Source organism: Ammospiza caudacuta, chromosome 25 (genome assembly GCF_027887145.1).
Source record: "Ammospiza caudacuta isolate bAmmCau1 chromosome 25, bAmmCau1.pri, whole genome shotgun sequence".
Taxonomy (NCBI): Eukaryota; Metazoa; Chordata; class Aves; order Passeriformes; family Passerellidae; genus Ammospiza; species Ammospiza caudacuta.
Window position 1 is genome coordinate 4,708,869 of NC_080617.1, and position 17,241 is coordinate 4,726,109.

General features: G+C 67.5%; 1 protein-coding gene across 2 annotated transcripts; it reads right to left on the minus strand.

Moving 5' to 3' along the window:
* Positions 1-517: 517 nt before the first annotated feature.
* Positions 518-15,180, minus strand: MAP7D1 (MAP7 domain containing 1). 2 transcript variants are annotated; one of them, XM_058819750.1, is made up of 18 exons: positions 15,088-15,180; positions 8,787-9,560; positions 8,614-8,682; positions 7,607-7,770; positions 7,180-7,294; positions 5,203-5,313; positions 3,735-3,857; positions 3,468-3,610; positions 3,230-3,363; positions 2,725-3,134; positions 2,474-2,648; positions 2,249-2,408; positions 1,901-2,005; positions 1,725-1,778; positions 1,566-1,623; positions 1,367-1,484; positions 1,102-1,292; positions 518-1,028 (listed from the first exon to the last, which is right to left on the minus strand). In XM_058819750.1, exons 1-18 carry the CDS (start codon positions 15,143-15,145, stop codon positions 1,018-1,020), a joined length of 2,973 nt encoding a protein of 990 aa, XP_058675733.1. In that variant the 5' UTR covers positions 15,146-15,180; the 3' UTR covers positions 518-1,017. The 2 variants fall into 2 exon arrangements, with proteins under 2 accessions (XP_058675733.1, XP_058675734.1); XM_058819751.1 differs by lacking the exon at positions 5,203-5,313.
* Between the last annotated feature and the right edge of the window lie 2,061 nt (positions 15,181-17,241).

Here is a 17,241-nt window from a genome sequence, read left to right on the forward strand (position 1 = left end):
CCCAACCCGCCGGCTCCGCCGCACTACAGCTCCCGGCGGGCGTCGCGCGCGCCATTCCGCCACTTCCTCCTCCGCCCGTGGCGCGGCAGTGCGCGCAGCCCTTCCGGCGGGGAGCGGCTCCGCGGGCGGGAAATGGCGGCGGGGGCGGTGACGGGGCGCGGCGCGGCCTCCTCCGCCGTGCGGGCGGCCAGGGCGCGGTGCGGCCCTCACCGAATGGGCCTTGCGGGCCCTCTCCCGTCCAGCCCTATTGTAACCCTCCCGGTTTGTCCCACGTGCGGCTCCTGAGGGCCCGGCAGGGAAGGGGCAGCCATGGGACAGGGCCCCTGCTCCGGGATGAGGTTTCCCCCGACAGAAGCGATGGAGCGGGCAGCGCTGGGGCCGAGCCCGGGCACAGGGGCGAACCTGCCCCGCTGCTGTGGGGGCCGGGAGAGAGCCCAGCCCTGCCCTGCCCTGCTATACCCAGCCCAGCCCTGCCCAGTCCCCTCCCCGGACACAAAGAGGCACGCCGAGGGCATTGTCCACTTTTAATTGTTGTCAAAGGTTGTCTGGATGCATAACACTGTCACAAGGGCACAGAGCAGCGTGGTGCCGGCCGGGCCCGGGGACACACGGACATGCGGGGGAACGTGGGCACCGGGAGCTGTGACACGGCTCACCCCAGCCCCGAGCCCCCCAGAGCATCCCCACGCCCGGCCGGCTCTATTTACAGTATTCACAGACGTTGTACCCAGCGAGTTAAATAACTACATCATTACACCACACGTCTGGGGCGGCTCCGGCGGGCTGCGAGGGTGGGCTGTCAGTCTGATAAGGTGCATGTTTAAAATAAAAAAAAAACCAACAAAACGAAATAAAAACGAGAACGAAGAGAGGAGCCAGGCGTCCTCGCCGGGGCCCTGCAGCCCCCGGGCGCCCGGGAGGAGCAGCGAGGGTCGTGTTGTGACGACAGCTACAGATCTGCGTGGGCCACCGGGGTCAGGGCGCGGGCACTGGCCCCTGGGGACATCGGCCAGGCCCTCACAGCACCTCTGTGGGTGGGGAGAGCGCTGTGAGCTTGGGGTGCTCACAGCAGCGTCCCCCCACACCCCTCCCGCTGCTCACCTGTCACCTGCGGCGGCTTCACCACGGCCTGCTTGAGGAAGGGCTCCTTGTCGCCGAAGGGGATGATGCTGCCGGGGCTGCCACCGTGGTGGGACAGATCCCGCAGCTCCTTGGAGCCCTCGGTGCCCGAGAAGCCATTCTCATGCTTGCCGGGCTGCACGCCGTTCACCAGGGCTGCCGCCTCCTTGGAGCTGCGGGATGGGAGGGCTGGGCTCAGCCCCGGCCCCAGTGCCCCCCGGCTCCCCCTCGGTGTCCCCATGCTCACCTTGGCTGCAGCCCCTCGCCCACCAAGCCCTTTGTTCCCCCCGGCGTCCCTGCACTTGGGGTCTCTGTCTCAGGGAGCTCCTCTGCCTTGGGGATTGGCCCCAGGTGCTTCTCGCGGCCTGAGGACAAGGCAGAACCTGGCTCAGCCATGGCCCGGGCCAGAGCATGGCTGGGGGAAGCAGCCCAGGGTGCCCACACACCTGGGACATCTTCCTGCTCGGCTGCTTTCCCGTTCACCACCTTCTTGTCGTCCTTCTTCTGCAGGGACAGGAGAGCTGTGAGAGGCTGCAGGCAGGGGCAGGAGGGCTCTGTCGAGTGCCCAAGTCCCCAGTGCCCCAGGACAGAGGACAGGCTCCCACCTTGGTGTCAGCTGCGTCCGACTTGCGCGTCCTCTTCATGATCTCCTCCAGGCGCTGCGGTCACACAGGGACTCACACACGGCCCTGACCACCCAGACCCGCCCTGGTGCCAGGCAGGATCCCTTCCAGGGAAAATCCTGCCGTGCCCCATGGCTGGAGATGCCCCCCAGCCTCACCTTCTTCCTCTCCAGCCGCTCCTGCTCCTCACGCTGGAAGTGCTTCTCCCGCTCCAGGCGCTGCCGCTCTGCCTCTTCGCGCGCCCGCACCTCGGCCTCTTCCTTCTGTGCCACAGCAGGGCAGGAAGGGATGAGATGTGATGGGGGAAAGGGATGGGGCAGGGACTGTGGGGATGTGCTGCCTGGACAGCTCAGCACAGCCCTGCCCCATGTTCCCTCCTGCCACCCTGGGCCTTGAGAAGCTGGGCTGTTCTCACAAGAGTGAATCACAGGAGAACATCCCTGCCTTCCTCCCATCCCTGCCTTTGCCCCCCACCTCCTGCAGCCCCCACGCTCAGTCACCCCCACCTGTCTCTGCAGCCGCTCCACCTCCTCTCGCTCAGCCCGGGCTCTCTCCTGGGCTTCTCGTTCCTCCTGCAGCCGCTGCTCCTCCTCCCGCTGCCGCGCCAGGGCCTCCCTCCGGCTCTGCTCCTCGGCCGCCCGCTGTGCCCGCTCCTCCTGCGCCCGCCTGCGGGGAGGGAGCCCTGAGCACGGCAGGAGCGCGGGGCTGGGGGCCAAGGGGACAACACCCACCTCTCCTGCTCCTCCTGCTCCCGGCGCTCCCGCTCCTCCCGCTCCCGCTGCTCCCGGGCCTGGCGGCGTTTCTCTGCCAACAGCCGGGCAGCCTCCTCCCGGTCCGTGGTGCCAGCGGGGGGTCTGGCTGGGGGGCTGGCTGGCACAGGGCCGGGGGCTGCAGGGACTGGGGGGCCTGGGGGAGGCAGGCAGTGTCAGGGCTGCTCTGGCTTCTCCCAGCCCTGCAGCTTCCCTGGTGACACTGCACCCACCTGCTGTCGGCTCTGTGGGCACCTTGGGGGGCTCAGGAAGGGCTGGGGGTGCCGGACCCCGCTCCTCCTCCTTCCTCTCCCCTGTCTTGGCCTGGCCCTCCTGCTCCCCCTGCTCCTCCCGAGCCCTGGCCCGCACCTTGGGGGAGGAATGGACGCTTCGAGGCAGGGGCGGCTTGTGGGGAGAGCTGAGGGCTGGGCTGGGGGACGCCGGGCGGGCCTTGGGGGTGGCAGGGGATGAGGGACGGTTCTTGGGCATGGCAGGGGACAAGGGATGGTTCTTGGGGGTGGCAGGGGACGAAGGACGGTTCTTGGGAGTGGCAGGGGACGAGGGACGGTTCTTGGGGGTGGCAGGGGATGAAGGACGGTTCTTGGGTGCGGCAGGGGATGAGGTACGGTTCTTGGGGCCGGGGCTGCAAACAGAGCAAGAGACAGTGTTAGTGGGGCTGGGGCAGCCCTCGGGTGGGGTCAGGGGCTGGGAAGCCTCAGGGTGGGTGGGGGTCCCGACCTGCTGTCAGCCGCAGGCAGGAGCCGGGGCTGTGCTGCCGGCAGTGACTGCCGCTTCCTGAGGCTGCGCTCGCGGGACAGGGCGCTGCGCTCCTTGGCATTCTCCCGATCCTTCTCCTTCTTCTCCTTCTTCTTCTGCTCCGGCCAAGGACAGACAGAGATGGCATCAGTGCTGGGCTTGGCGGGAAGCCATGCCGTGCCCCACAGCTGCCCTGGCACCGCGGGGAGGTGGCACTCACGGGCGAGGGCTCGGTCCTGCGGCGCGGCGTCACATCAGGGCTGGCGGCGGCCGCCTTCCGGCGCTCCCAGCAGCGGTGCGGCAGGCGGTGGTTGTGGCAGGGGCTGAGGGGGCTGGCGGAGGCTGAGCGGGGGCACACGGGCACTGGGGGAGAGCGAGCAGGGTCAGGATGGAGCCCGGCACCAATGCCAGCTGCCCACTGACTCCAGGCTCCCTCATCCTGGTTGCCTGTGCCAGGAGCCGCGTGTCCCTGACCCCTGCGGCTCACCCTGCTCCTTGCCATTGCCAGCCAGCGTCACGGCGCTCCGGCTGCGCGCCAGGAAGGACAGGGTGGGCGTCATCAGCCGGTCCACGATGCTGCTCTCCCACGGGCTCAGCTGCAAGCTCCGGTCTGGGGAGGGAGAGGGGCCATTAGTGCACCACAAAGCTCCAGACTGCAGTCCTGCCCTCACAGCCGCCGCGGGGAGGGAGCAGCCATGGGTCTGCAGCAATACCACGGCGCATGCACAGTTCCAGGAGTGCCCAGAGCTTGGCTGTGCTGGGGAGGGGTCCCCACAGAGCTGAGCAGGATGAAGGGCCGTGCCCGTGGGTGGGTGTGGGTGTCTGTAGACGGCGCTGTGGCATGACGACAACGGTGCTCTTGTGTCCAGTGGACACCGCAGTCACCGTGTACCAGGTCTCACCCTGGTGACAGCAGCCCCCCTGCTCTGCCCTCTCCTTGTGACCAGCCATGGCATTTTTTTGTGCCCCTGTCCTGTGTGAGCAAGGCCCTGGCACGTGCCAGCTGCCTGGGGGACACCACAGTGTGCCCTCATCCCACGGGAGCTGTGCTAAATCACCAGGCCGGGATTACAGCACCCATGGAACGGCGATGGCTGGCCACACAGCTGGCTCAGCTGGGCACCAAGCTGAGCACACGTCACCAAACACCCTGTGGCGCACGGGAACCACCCATGCAGACAGGGCCCCTCTGCCCCTCTCCACTGGGCACCAGGCCAGGGGCAGCACCGGCTGCTGGGAGGGGAGAGCACAGAGCCATGGACGCTGCAGGGGGACAGGGTGGCAGGTCTGGCACGGGCCCAGGGAGATGCTGCTCCCACCGGGGCAGTGCTGACAGCCCCCAGGTGCCTGTCCCTGGGCTGAGCCCCACACAGGGCGGTGGGAGCTGCCTGCGTCACCACAGCCACCGGCGTCAGCTGCTCTGGCTATTTATACCCGTCCAGGAAGGCGCCCATCGCCAGGCAACCCCGAAACACAACAGCACTGGACACATCCCTCTGTTGGACACATCCCTCTGGCACGGCTGCAGCCCTGGGCAGCGCTCCCAGGGCCAGCATGACCTTGCAGCACCACCACGGCCGCAGAGCTCTGTGGCACCCAGGAGCCTGAGGGGCACTGGCACTGTGCCCAGCCCCAGGAGGGCAGGTGACAGGCAGCCCCTCTGTGGCTGCACCAGCACCCACCAGAGCTGCTCTGGGGCAGGGAGCCAAGCTCCCATCTCATCCTGGCGCCCCATGGGGCTGCCATTCCTCCTCCTCCTCCTCTTCCTTCTCCTCCCAGCCCACACAGCCTCAAGGAGCCACCGGGCGGTTCCAGCCTCCTCCCCCAAACAGCAAACGGCTTCTCCTCTCTCCGCGGGCACCTGGGCGTGGGGGACCCTGGCATCGGGGGTCCCCAGCACTGGGCGGGGGCCTGGCTGTGCCCCCTGCGCTGGGGCAAACGCAAAGGGCTCTTACTTCTACTGGGAGAGTTCCAGAGGGTGGCGGAGGATTTGGAGAGCCGCTTGTTGATTATAGAGTCGACGTGTTTGGGGAGGTTTACAGCGGACACCGAGCACCGGCTCGCACCTGGAGGAGGGAAAAGACACAAGGGCATTAAGGTCCCGGGGCCGGGGCCAGGCCCCCCACATGCAGCATGCACGGACGTGCCAGGGCACTGGGGCAGAAGTGGAACGACCAGGGGAGATGCTGGAGTCCAGGGACACAGCACAGAATGGGACAGGAGATGCTGGAATCCAGGGACATGGTACAGTGTGGGGCAGGAGATGCTGGAATCCAGGGACACAACACAGAATGTGAGAGGAGATGCTGGAGTCTGGGGACACGGCACAGAGTGGGACAGGAGATGCTGGAATCCAGTGACACGGCACAGAGTGGGGCCAGAGGAGACACTGGTGTCTGGGGACACGACACACAGCACTGGCATTCAGTATGGCAGCGTCTGAACCCTGCAGGGTCATGCTGGGATCATGCAGGGATCTCATCCTCAGAGAGCCAGGGAGGCTCCCAGGCCCTGCTACAACAATTTTCCCAAACACAGTCCTGGGAATCAGGAGCAGGTGGCCGGGGACCTCGGCAGCACCAGGCGAGCATCCACCCTGGGGGAGCAGGGTGAGGACAGCAGGTCCAGACAGACAGAGACAACATCACACCGGTGCTGGGTCACTATGGCACTGCCAGGACAGGGCTGGTGGCTGGCAGCACCTCCACAGGTAGCTGGGATCTCCCCACCCTGCCTGGCTGCTCCGGACAAACAGCCAGGGAAGATCAGGTTGGTGGAGACAGGAGATTGGTGAGTGACAGCTGGCAGCAGCTCATCCCGATGGGAAGTGGCAGGGGAAGGTGTCCCCTTGCCAGACCCTGCCAGGTGCTGCACCAGAGACACCCTGAGCGTGCCACGAGCCACATGCCAGAACGTGGAGCCTGTACACACAGCCCAGCCAGGTACAGCCGGGCATGCAACACCTGAACACACAGCACTGGGCACACGGTGCCAGTGCACACAACACCTGTACACAGTCTGGCTGGGTACAGCCAGGAACACAATACCTGTACACAGCCCAGCCAGGTACAGCCAGGAACACAACACCTGCACACAGCCTGGCCAGGTACAGCCAGGAACCTGTACAAAGCCTGGCAAGGTACAGCCAGGAACACAATACCTGTACACAACTTGGCCAGGTACAGCCAGGGCCACTACAGCTGCCCCATGGCACACGAAGGCCAGACAGTTCCTCTCAGTGCACTCCTCTATGTCACCATCCATGCCAGACAGTGATGGCACCTGCCAGCACAGCACAGCAGTCAGGGGACAGTGGAGACCTCCACTTGTCCAAGTGCTGAATCGTGCAGGGTGTCCCCAAGAAGCCCCCACGGAGCAGCACCAGCTTCTGCAGCCACACATACAGCCATGGTCACCTCCATACTGGACCTGGAGGGGCCAAGCACTGCCCCCACCCAGCTGGGGGACAAGGGGACACACCACAGCACAGACCCCAACCAGAGCCTGCAGAGGCCTCGTGCAGCCCCACAGCCCCTGGGGCCAGGGGCGCTTCACAGCTGCTGGACACCTGGCAGCGTGGCCATGGCATGCTGAGCAGCCAGGGCTGCCCCCAGGCAGGTCTCTGCGTGGAACAGGGACTGTGACACACAGCCTTCAGCTTACACCCAGCCCTACAGGAGCAGGGAACAGCCACGGGACCCCATCAGTCCTCAGCACAGCCCAGAGTGATGGCAGCATGCCCCACCAAGTGGGGCTGAGTTTGAGGGCTGGTAGAGAGATGCCCAGCTGCCCCCACAGCTGTCAGAGCCATGTGGGTCCCCAGGTACCTGTGCCCAGCCCACCAAGTGGGGCTGAGCTGGGTTTGAGGGCTGGCAGAGAGATGCCCAGCTGCCCCAGGGTGCCCAGGTGCCTATGCCCAGCCCAGCACTCACCATCCTTGTGTGCAGGGGAGCCGTGGTGCAGGGCCCCAGCCCAGGACCACCGCTGCTGCCGGATCTCTGCCCACGTCTTCTTGACCGACCGCTGGATCGCTGCCTCGTAGCGCTCCTGCCCGAGGGAGAGGGACAGGCTGAGCCCAGCAGCTGAGGGAGCAGGGCTGGGGCCAGCCAGAGTCCCCAGCATGAGGCCATGACAGCGATGGGGGTGCTTGGAGGGGGACAGGACAGTGATGCCTGCCCTGGCCACAGCACATGTGCTGAGAAGCTGGGCACAGCACAGGAAGGAGGGACAGCAGAGGATGGGTACAGTGGGCACCTCCCAAAGCAGCATCTCCTGAAGGGCTGCTGGAGCCACGAGAACTCCTCAGGGATTGCATCCCACGTGCCACCCCAGCCCCCTGATACCCATCCCCATCCCCACCTTATTCTTCTCCAGCTTCTGCCTCTGCCGCTCCTCCAGCACCGCCCGGCGCTTCTCCGCCCGCAGCCGCTGCTCCTCCAGCCGCTTGCGCCGCTCCTCCAGCTGCTTCTCCCGCAGCAGCCGCGCCTTCTCCTCCTTCTCCAGCCACAGCACCCGCTTGGCAGCTGCGGGGGACAGCAGCGGGGTGGCACCGGGGGCACAGCCCTGGGCAGCGCCGTGCCGGGACCGCGTGCCCATGCGGGTGGCGTGGGGCCACGGGCCGGCCGGGGCAGGCAGGGCAGGCAGCATCAGGGCCGGCCGGCGAGGGAGGGGTTTGGGCCAGGACAAAAGGAAGGCCGGGAGCCCGCCGGGAGCCCGCCGAGGCGCGCGGCGAACAATGGGGGAATGAGGGTGGAAAGAGCGCGGGGACAAGGAGGCCCCATGCTCAGCGCAGGGGCCCTGCTCGCCCGCTGCCCCGAGCCACTGCGGGACTGCTGGGGCTGCCTGCACATGGCAGAGCCGGGGACCGGGGCTGGTGGCACTTGCAGGGAGCAACAGTGTGTGCTGGGGGGTCAGCAGCATGCCTGGGGGTCAGCAGTGTGCCCGGGGGTCAGTGGTGTGTTGGGGGGTCAGCAGTGTGCCTGGGGGTCAGCGGTGTGCCTGGGGGTCAGCAGTGTGCCCAGGGGTCAGCAGCATGTCTGGGGGTCAGCAGTGTGCCTAGGGGTCAGTGGTGTGCTGGGGGGGGTTCAGCAGTGTGCCCAGGGGTCAGCCATGTGCTTGGGGGTCAGTGGTGTGCCCGAGGGTCAGCAGTGTGCCTAAGGGTCACCATCATGTCTGGGGGTCAGTGGTGTGCCTGGGGGTCAGTGCTGTGCCAGGGAATCAGCGGTGTGCCTGGTGGGCAGAGCTGCCAGCAGTGCAGTTTGCACCCAGGCTCAGCTCACCACAGCTAATGGGATTGCCCATGACCCAGCAAAGCTCCTTAGCCCCTGCCTCCCCCCCGCCACGCACTTTCCCTCCCAGCTCCATACCCAGGTACTTGGCCCGCTCCTCGCGCCGCTCCTTCGCCTGCTTGTGCCTTGCCTGGGCTTTCTGGGCATCTGCAGAGGGGAAACACCGTCAGGGTAGTGCCCAGCCCCACCAGGCATCGACTGTGCCCACGGGGTGCAGCATCACCAGAGCACCACAACCTCCTGGCACCCACCTTGCTTGGGCCGGGGGCTGGCAGCAGGAGATGCTGAGGGGCGGCTGCTCCGGGGGCTCACGTCCTTTGAGGGCCCAGCTGTGGCACCCAGGGAGCTCTTGGCATCAGGAGGGGCCCCCTCGGTGGCAGCTGGGGCTGGGGGCTGGCTCCCAAGGGGCAGGGTCTCCACGGAGCACGGGGCAGCAGCGTGGGCAGGGACAGGCTGGCCAGGGGGGTGGGACAGCGCCTCTTCCTTGGGGTGCTCCATCCCTGGCGGCTTTGGGGGTCCAGGGGGGGACTGGTTGCCCCGGGGGGGAACACTCTGTGCTGAGGGGACCGCAGTGGCAGGGCTGGGGGACATGGGCTGTGCTGGCAGTGCCACGGCTGGAGGGCCGGGTCGGTCACGCTGCAGAGGGCTGCTGTCAGAGAGGGGCATCACAGCCGGGGGGCACACGGGCTGGTGGGAGGGGGGCACGGCTGCAGGGACGGGTGGGATGATCTTCTCAGAGGGGCTGATGGCTGCAGGGATGGGTGGGACAATCTTCTTCTCAGAGGGGCTGATGGCTGCAGGGACAGGTGGGACAATCTTCTTCTCAGAGGGGCTGATGGCTGCAGGGACAGAGGGGCTGATGGCTGCAGGGACGGGTGGGACGATCTTTTCCGAGGGGATGACATCTGGAGGGCCCGGTCGGTCACGCTGGGGGAAGCTGCGCTCTCCCTGCAGGGCACCCCCAGGCGCAGGGGGTGGCACGGAGGGTGGGGGGACGCTGTCTCCCATCGGGGATGGTGGCTTCCCTGCAAGAGGGACAGAGCAGAACACAAGGTCACTCAGCTGGGGAAGCCTCTGGAAGACCCATCCTGCCCAAACACAGCCCTGTGCCCCCAAACACAACCTCAGGAGCAAGGCTGGGAAGGGCAGTGGGACCCCACCTCAGCCCTGCTGCTGTTGCCCCAGTGCTGGGGGGACCCGCAGTGGGTGCCAGGCGCTGGGCACACAATGCACAGAGGGACAGCCGGGCTCCGCCAGGCACTGCCACCACAAAGCTGCCCTTCATCCCCTGGCAGCTGCCACCCATGGGGGCACACGGGGCCAGAGACCCCCCAGGGGCACAGGGACCCACAGAGTCCCCTGCCACTGTCCCCAGGGGACGAGGACGTCGAGGCTTCCGCGGCGCGGCCGGAGGCAGGATGGGCGCGGGCCTGGCCTGGCCTGACGTCACCGTGACAGCCCTGACAGCCCGTGGCCCCCACGGACCCGCAGCCATGAACTCATGGCCCAGGAATGCACACCAGGCTGCCAGACAGAGCCCCCTCCCCGCGTGGGGCCGGCAGCCTGGGGGATGTCCCCCGTTCTGGGTGACCCCTGGGCACCCTGAGCACAGCCCAACGCGGTGCCAGCGCCTGGCAGTGCCATGGCACGTGCCCTCTGTAGAAGTGGTGTCAGGAGTGTCCACAGTGACAACGGTGGTGGTGACTCCCCCAGCCCCCATTATCAGACCTCTGCAAACAAACCCTTCAGTACTTGCCAGGATCCCAACTCCAACCCCCATGCAGTGACAGCACTGTCACTCCTGGCCAGGATGATGCCAGACCCACCCCAGGACACACAGGTCCAGCCCCACGGACACCACTGCAGCGAGCCCCTGGTTCCAGGGGGGGATGGCAGAACCCCAGTGACCAGCAGCCACCACCAGCTGATGTCACACACGGCTCAGCCGTGTTTGCAGAGCTCTCCACATCCCTCAGCGAGGGGCAAAGCGTGGGCTCTGCAAACACAGCCGGCGCCGCTCCTCGCCCATCCCACGGCTCCTCACCCACCCTAGAGCTCCTCACCCACCCCATGCTGCAGTGCTCCAAGCCAGGGTCAGCCCAGGCTGCCCAAACAGGCACTGGGCACTGCCAGCCCCCTGCACTGACAGCACGGGCACACCCCGTGTCCCCTGGTCCCCGGAGAGGGGCTGGGGGTGCTGCTGCAGCCCCCAGGGCAGGGCAGTGCCAGCAGGGCTCCCCCACCCTGGACTCCGTGGGGACACAGGCAGCCCCGGCCCCCCCGCAGACCTTCCGGGTATTTAGTGGTGCAGGAAGCCAGCCCATCCCCTGGCCCCGATCCTGCACATCCCATGTCCCCAGCGCTGCGCCCTGCGAGGCAGCCATCGGTCTGGTGAGGGGCTGGGACTGGGGGGTGCCCTGCTCTGTCCCCCCGGGGCTGCCTCAGATGGGCAGCCACAGGCAGCAGGGCTTGGCAGCCGCCAGGTGCCAGATCCCGGGATGGCACCTGCAGTGTCACCGCGTGTGTACCAGCTGGGAGGGGTGACCACTATGGTGGCACAGCCAAGTGCTGCCCACAGGGTGTGAAAGCATCAAGGCCAGGCTGATCCCCTGAGCAGATGGAAATACCTCAGAGAGCCCTGGGCGTGTGGGAAGCACTGGCAGGGGACAGTGGGTGCTCCTGCCACTCCACACAGCCAGGCACAGAGCCCTGGGCAGCCCTGCCCTGCCCCATGGCCAGAGAGACAACAGCACCTGTGGCCAGGGCAGGGCTGTGGGCACGGCCAAGCCCCCCAAGGTGGGGCAGGGAGGGCTGCCACCATCTGTCCCTGTCGCTGCTCCAGCACAGCAGCTGCCCTGAAACCCAACGCTGCCTGCGCCCAGGCGGCGCGGGCGTCCCCTCTCCCCCGGCCGGGGCATTCCACACGGATTAGCTTCCGTCCCCCCAGACACGCAGGCACGGCTGCCCTGCAGCGCCCAGCCCCACGGCGCTGCCACCAGCACAGTGCTGCCCTCAATGCCACATCACCCAGCCCGTCCTGCCCTCCCATGGGTGCCTTTGGCACCGGTGCCACCAGCGGCACCGCCAGCGCGGCAGTGCCCGGCGCAGCGCGGCTCCTTGGCCGGCACATGGCCGGGGATGCTCAGCCAGGCGCAGGCAGATCCCGGTGCCGTGAAGCGAGAGCACATCGAGGCCCACGGGCGCTGCTTGGACCGGCGGCCCTCGTTAACTGTCCCTGCAGGGCACTGCCCAAAAGGACGGGGGGGCAGCGCCCGGTGTCACCTCAGCTCCCCTCAGCTCCGGATCCTTTGTGTTCCTGCTCTGCAGTACAGCCAGGGCAGCCACAGGCAGCTCCATGTGCAGTGCCCAGCAGGGCACGGGGCATCAGCAGGGCTGATGGTGCACTGGAGGTCATTGCTGAACAGTGAAAGCCACCCAGAGGCGCTGGTGTCACAGTGCCCAGCCAGCCTGGCCATTGCACATCCCTGCTGTGCCAAGGACAAGACCCTGAAGCCAGCCCTAAGAGCCACTGCTGGCCCTGCAGGGCTGCTCCCCACAGCCCTGGGGACATCCATGTGTGCAATGCACCCTCAGGCCCTCCCTGGTGCAGCTGTTCCCAGCTGCCTCCCCTGCCTTGACAGCAGCCCCATGGGGATGGGTTCCTGAGTCTCTCCTTGCCAGCAGGTCCGGGTGCAGAGCAGGAAGGCAGCCGTGGCCACAGAGCAGGGATGGCTCTGTCGGTGCTGGTGTCCACTCTGGAGGCCACCAGAGCACTGTGGCATGCACCAGGATGCTCCAAGCCCTGAGGGTGCTCCAAGCCCCAGTGCTGCCCCTGATCCCACCCCCAGCTCCACACTCAGACGTGCCTTGGGGCTGAGCCCTGCCCTGTCCCACCCAGCTCCTGGGATATCCTGTGCTGCAGCAACTCCCACACCTGGATGACAGGGGCAGTGAGCAAGTGCTCCTGACACATCCCTGGAACGTCCACAGCACATTCCCAACACATCCCCACTATTCAGCACTGACATGCAGCCTCAGTGCTGGCTCACATGCCTGGGCAGGGAGATATGGGCAATGCCAGCAGCCCCTGCTTTAGGAGTGGCCTGTGCCACCCTGGCAGCCGCCATCAGCAATGACACCCTGTCCTCAGCGGGGACAGCCACCTGCAGCCTGTCCCCAGGCACACGGGCACTGTCACCATGGCTGGCTCCTCTCCCCGCCACCTTGGAGCCAGTGAAACACAGCTGGCAGCTGCCAGGCTTCAGCCACAGTGCCCCACCAGTGCCCACAGCCCTGCTTTGGGGACAGGCTGGGGCAGGGCAGGAGGGGACAGGCAGAGGGCCCCAGGTGCCAGGCAGGAGAAAGAGGCATATCCAGCTTCCCTTCCCAGGGTTTCTGTGCTGCCAAGGCTCTGGGATAGGGGTATGGGGGCAGCCATGGGGGAGCTGCACCAGCCCCTGGGCCAGGACAGGGGTCACTGAGCTCCCGGAGCCAGCAGTGACGTGCCGAGCTGGAGAGCAGCAAGGGGAACTTGGGATCTTGTGGCGAGAGCAAGGCCAGAGCCAGGGGGTTTCCAGGGTTTAAAACACACACGAAGGAAAGAGCTGGAGCTGCAGCTGCCCCAGCACCCCCAGAGCAAACCGTGGCTGTGGTCACAGTGCAAGCCCAAGCAGCCCGAGGGCAGGGGCAGGAACACCTGCCCACCATCCATCTGGCACGCTGGCAGTGGCGACAGGAGGTGCCCTCGTCCTTGGGGCGACCCGTGCGGCGCCACCAGTGCCCAGGGCAGCCAGCCCAGGCGCGCTCCCGAAAACCTGTCTGCTACCATCGTGCTGGGAAACAGAAACCTGGCTGGAAGGCAGGGCATGGGGCTCCGAGCCTGCCAGCATCCAGCCCCTTGGGGAGCAGGTCAGCACCCCCAAAAAAACAGGTCCTGTGCCTCACAACACGGATGTGGCACCTACCAGGGCTGGGGCCGTGCAGGATCCAGCTCTGTTCCCAGCAGGCTGCCTGTGGGGCTGCCCGACCCTGCTCAGAGCCCTCCAAGGAGCGAGAGCTGTGCTAACTATTTTGGACATGGCACCACGGGACTGTCACATCACCGCTCTGCACGTCGCATCACGTTGCTCTGATGGTTTCGCAGCAGCGGCTCCCGCGCTGGGAGAACTCCCAAGCTGCTGCTCCCAAACACGGCACTGGCGGGCAACCAGCTCGCCCTCCCTCTCCTCCGAGCCAAGGGAGAAGGGCTGGACAAGCTGGGGGAAACCTGGATAAGGACAAACCTCCGCCTGCTCCCTGCCTTGGTCCTCGTCCCCCTGTGCACTGCATCCCTCTGCCCACCTGGGCAGCGCCGCAGGTCACACCCTGCCCTGGCTGCCCTTCAGGAGTTTCTGGCCTCCAGTGCCACTGGCTGCCCCACACATGGTGGGTCCTGGTCCCTTGAGTGAAATCCCATGCGTGCTGGTGGCTCCGACATCAGGACAGCAGGACAGGAAGCAGCCCGGGCTGCCCAGTCATGCAGGTCACCCACACGGGACAGGGCAGGGATGGTCCCTGAAGGAGGACACGGTGCAAAACCGCCCGTGCTCCTTCAGCTCCATTCTGTGCTCACGGGAGAGCAGTCAGTGACCCACAGGGTGGCCGGGAGCAGCCAGCCCTGGTCCCCGGGCCGCCACAGCATCGAGCGGGCAGGCCAGGGCGGGCGGGAAGGCGGCGGGGACAGACAGCGGGACTCAGACAACATGTCTGGCGCAGGACGCGTCCTTCGGGCAGCGATGGCAGGACCCGCGGCCGCCTGGTGCGGGAGCCGCCGGTTTCCAGCATCGCCGGGAGCCGCAGCCATCCCTCCCTCCCTGTCCGCGGGCCCGGGCGATGCAGCGCTGGGGCCGGGGGGAGGGGAGCCGCCTCTCCTCTTCCTCCCGCGGTGGGAAGCGGCTCCGCGGAGCTCTGCTTAGTCACAGCGAGCGCTGCGCTGGAGCCCCGAGAGGCAGCGCCAGCCCCGGCCCCGAGCGCGGCCCCGCCGCCGCCGCCGCCCTGCCCGGTTCATCCCGGGGCAGCGGGACCGGCCCTGCGGGGACGAGCCGCGAGCCCACGCGGCGGGGAGGGGGGCAGCGGGTGCCTCCCACCGCGGGCATCGCCCACCGGCCGGCGGGGACGAGCCGGGGCCGCGCCGGCGCCGCCACCCCCGGCGCTTCCCAAGGGTGCACCCCCCCGGCGGCGGGGCCGGGGCCGCTCCGGCCCTCCCCAAGATGGAAGGGCCGTGCCCGGGCTTTGTCCCTCCCGGGAAGCCGCCCCGGCCCCGGCAGCGCGTTCCCCCCCCCCGCCCCCCCCAGCTCCCCGGGCCGCCGCCCCGCTCCGCTCCTCTCCGCCGCATTCCGCGCCCCCGGCCGCCGCATCTCCGCCGGCACGGCGGGCCGCATCCCGCACCCCCGGCAGACCCCGCAGCCCCGGGCCGCATCCCGCACTCCCACTCCCTGCGGCCCCGCGGGGCGGGAGGGGGCCCGGGCACCCCCCGGAGCCGGTACCGGCGCCGCCGCCGCCGCGGATCCTTACCGAGGGGCTGGGGCTGGGGCCGGGGCTGCGGCTCCCGCCCGGCGCAGCTCCGCTCCATGGCGCGGCAGGCGCAGGGGCTGGCCCAGCCCCGCTCCCCCCGGCCCGCGGGGGAGGACGCTCGGCGCTCCCCGCCCCGGCCCCGCGGCCCCGGCCGGGGGGAGCGGCCGGGGGATGCTCCGCCTCGCCCCGGCTCCAGACGCGGCCCCGCAGCCCCGAGCCGGCGCCGCTGCTCCCGCAGCCGCTGCTGGGACCCCGCGCCCGTCACCCCCGCCTCGGGCCTGTCCCCGCAGCGCTCAGCATCCCCCAGCTCTGCTCGGCCACTCGCCCGCCTCCAGCCCCTGCTCTCCCAGATTTTGGGGCTCGCACACACATTTTACGATGCTCCGGTCACGCGCGAAGCAAACACGCCCCGCCCCGAGCAGCAGGGCGATGCACAGCCAGCACCGCCCGGAGCGGCTGCCCCAGCCTCAGGCACCCCAAAAAGACACCGATTTCCCGTTTCCGAGCCCCACCTCAGCTGTTGGAGAGGCCTCGGAGCTGCTGCTCCCCCGCTCCCCGGCACACGTGAGCCTGAGTCACCGCCAGCAGCCGCCTCCGCTGGCGGGGCTTCCCCCCGCCCGCATCCCGCATCCCTCATCCCACCCTTCCCCGGTAACCGGCACACAACAGAGGCCTCTCCGCTCCCCGGGCAGCAGCAGCGGCTCCCGCTCAGCGCTGGAACCCCTTTGGGCCCTGCTTGGACGGGAATGCAGCGGCACGGCCGGGGTAGGGACGAGTGGGCAGCACCAGCTGTGGAAGGAGCACGGCTCCAGGCGCTGCAGGGGCACCGGGAGGCAGGGACATGTCCTTGTCCGCCTCGTGGCCAGCCTGCTCCAGGCATCCCGCAGCGTGCCCGGCTCTGGGCGTGTGGATGAACAAAGTTAGTTATCTGCGGGCAGCACCCATCAGAGATGCCTGGTTTGGGGATGATGTCACCGCAGGCCAGGAGATCCCCTGCCACTCATCCTCCCTCACCTACCAGGCAAACAGGTTTACCGAAATCCCAGCCCTTTTCCTTGCAAGTGCATTCCCCTGAGTCAGGGATGAGGAGCTCCTCAGCAGACGGGGCGGCCCCGCTCTGTGATGCTGCAGGGGTAGCCCTACACCCCAAATCACCCTAAAATCATCACCCTCCTACAGCTTCTATCCCTACACCCTCTCACCTGGCTCAGACAGAGCAGAGGCTTCCTGAAACTCCCAGAGCCTCACCTGCCAGCTGACTCCCCAGCAGGGAATGCTGCACGGCCAAGCCTCAGCTCTGGGAACTGGGCACCCCAGAAGGATGGCAGGGAGAGCAATGTCCCAACGAACCCACAAAGCCAGGATATGCCCTGGCACAGGAAAGGGGAACAGCCCCGCTCACATTTTTGGATGGCTGAGCCTCCAAGGGGCTGCAGCAGCTCCACAGTTCTGTATTTCCAGGGCACACACAGGATCTGGCAGAACGGGACTGGAGCCACTCCATGACATGCTCCAAGGGTGACTATGGGTGGCTTCTTTGCCTGTGGGTCCCACAGCATCACCTGGAGCAGATGAGCATCTCAGGGCTCTGGGACAGCCTGGCACTGGATCCAGCCATGTCCATGGGCCTTCTCCCTGCACCGGGGTCAGTCTGGAGCTGACTGAGGTGAGGAAGGGGCAGCCATGGGTGTACAGGGCCTGTGGCCATGCTCCAACAGTGCAGCATGAGAGGGCTAGTGAATGCCACACCAGCCCAAGTCGATGGGCTTATACAAGCAGGGATTGATCAATCACTGCTGCAGGCAGAGCCCCGCTGTGTTGGGGTTCCTGGGTCCTGCCCCGCCGTTCCCGTGGTGCTGGGAACGGCTGCCCCCCCTGAGCTGATGGAAAATCCGATGAGCTCATGATGAGCACGGCACCCAGCCCTGGCTGCTGCATGCCCCAGCACTCCCTGTGCTCCTCAGCCCTGCAGCATGGGGTGCAACACTGCCAGGGCTCTGTCAGGCCAGTCTGGGCAGGGGGATGCACCCTCGGGCCCAACACCTGGCCCTGACACCGACTGTAAGGATCCAAAGGGAGCAGCACCCCAAAGTCAAAGGATAACTCCAGCCACAGCTCAGCCCTGTCAGCGGGAGCTGACACTGTGCAAGTCTG

What these genes read in the sequence shown, in the direction of transcription:
- MAP7D1 (XM_058819750.1), bottom strand. Translation starts at nt 15,145, where the DNA reads ATGGAGCGGAGCTGCGCCGGGCGGGAGCCGCAGCCCCGGCCCCAGCCC. An exon ending in GCAGGACCGAGCCCTCGCCC is followed by an intron (nt 3,364 to 3,467) that starts GTGAGTGCCACC and finishes TGGCCGGAGCAG; the next exon opens with AAGAAGAAGGAGAAGAAGGA. An exon ending in CTGCCTGCGGCTGACAGCAG is followed by an intron (nt 3,135 to 3,229) that starts GTCGGGACCCCC and finishes CTCTGTTTGCAG; the next exon opens with CCCCGGCCCCAAGAACCGTA.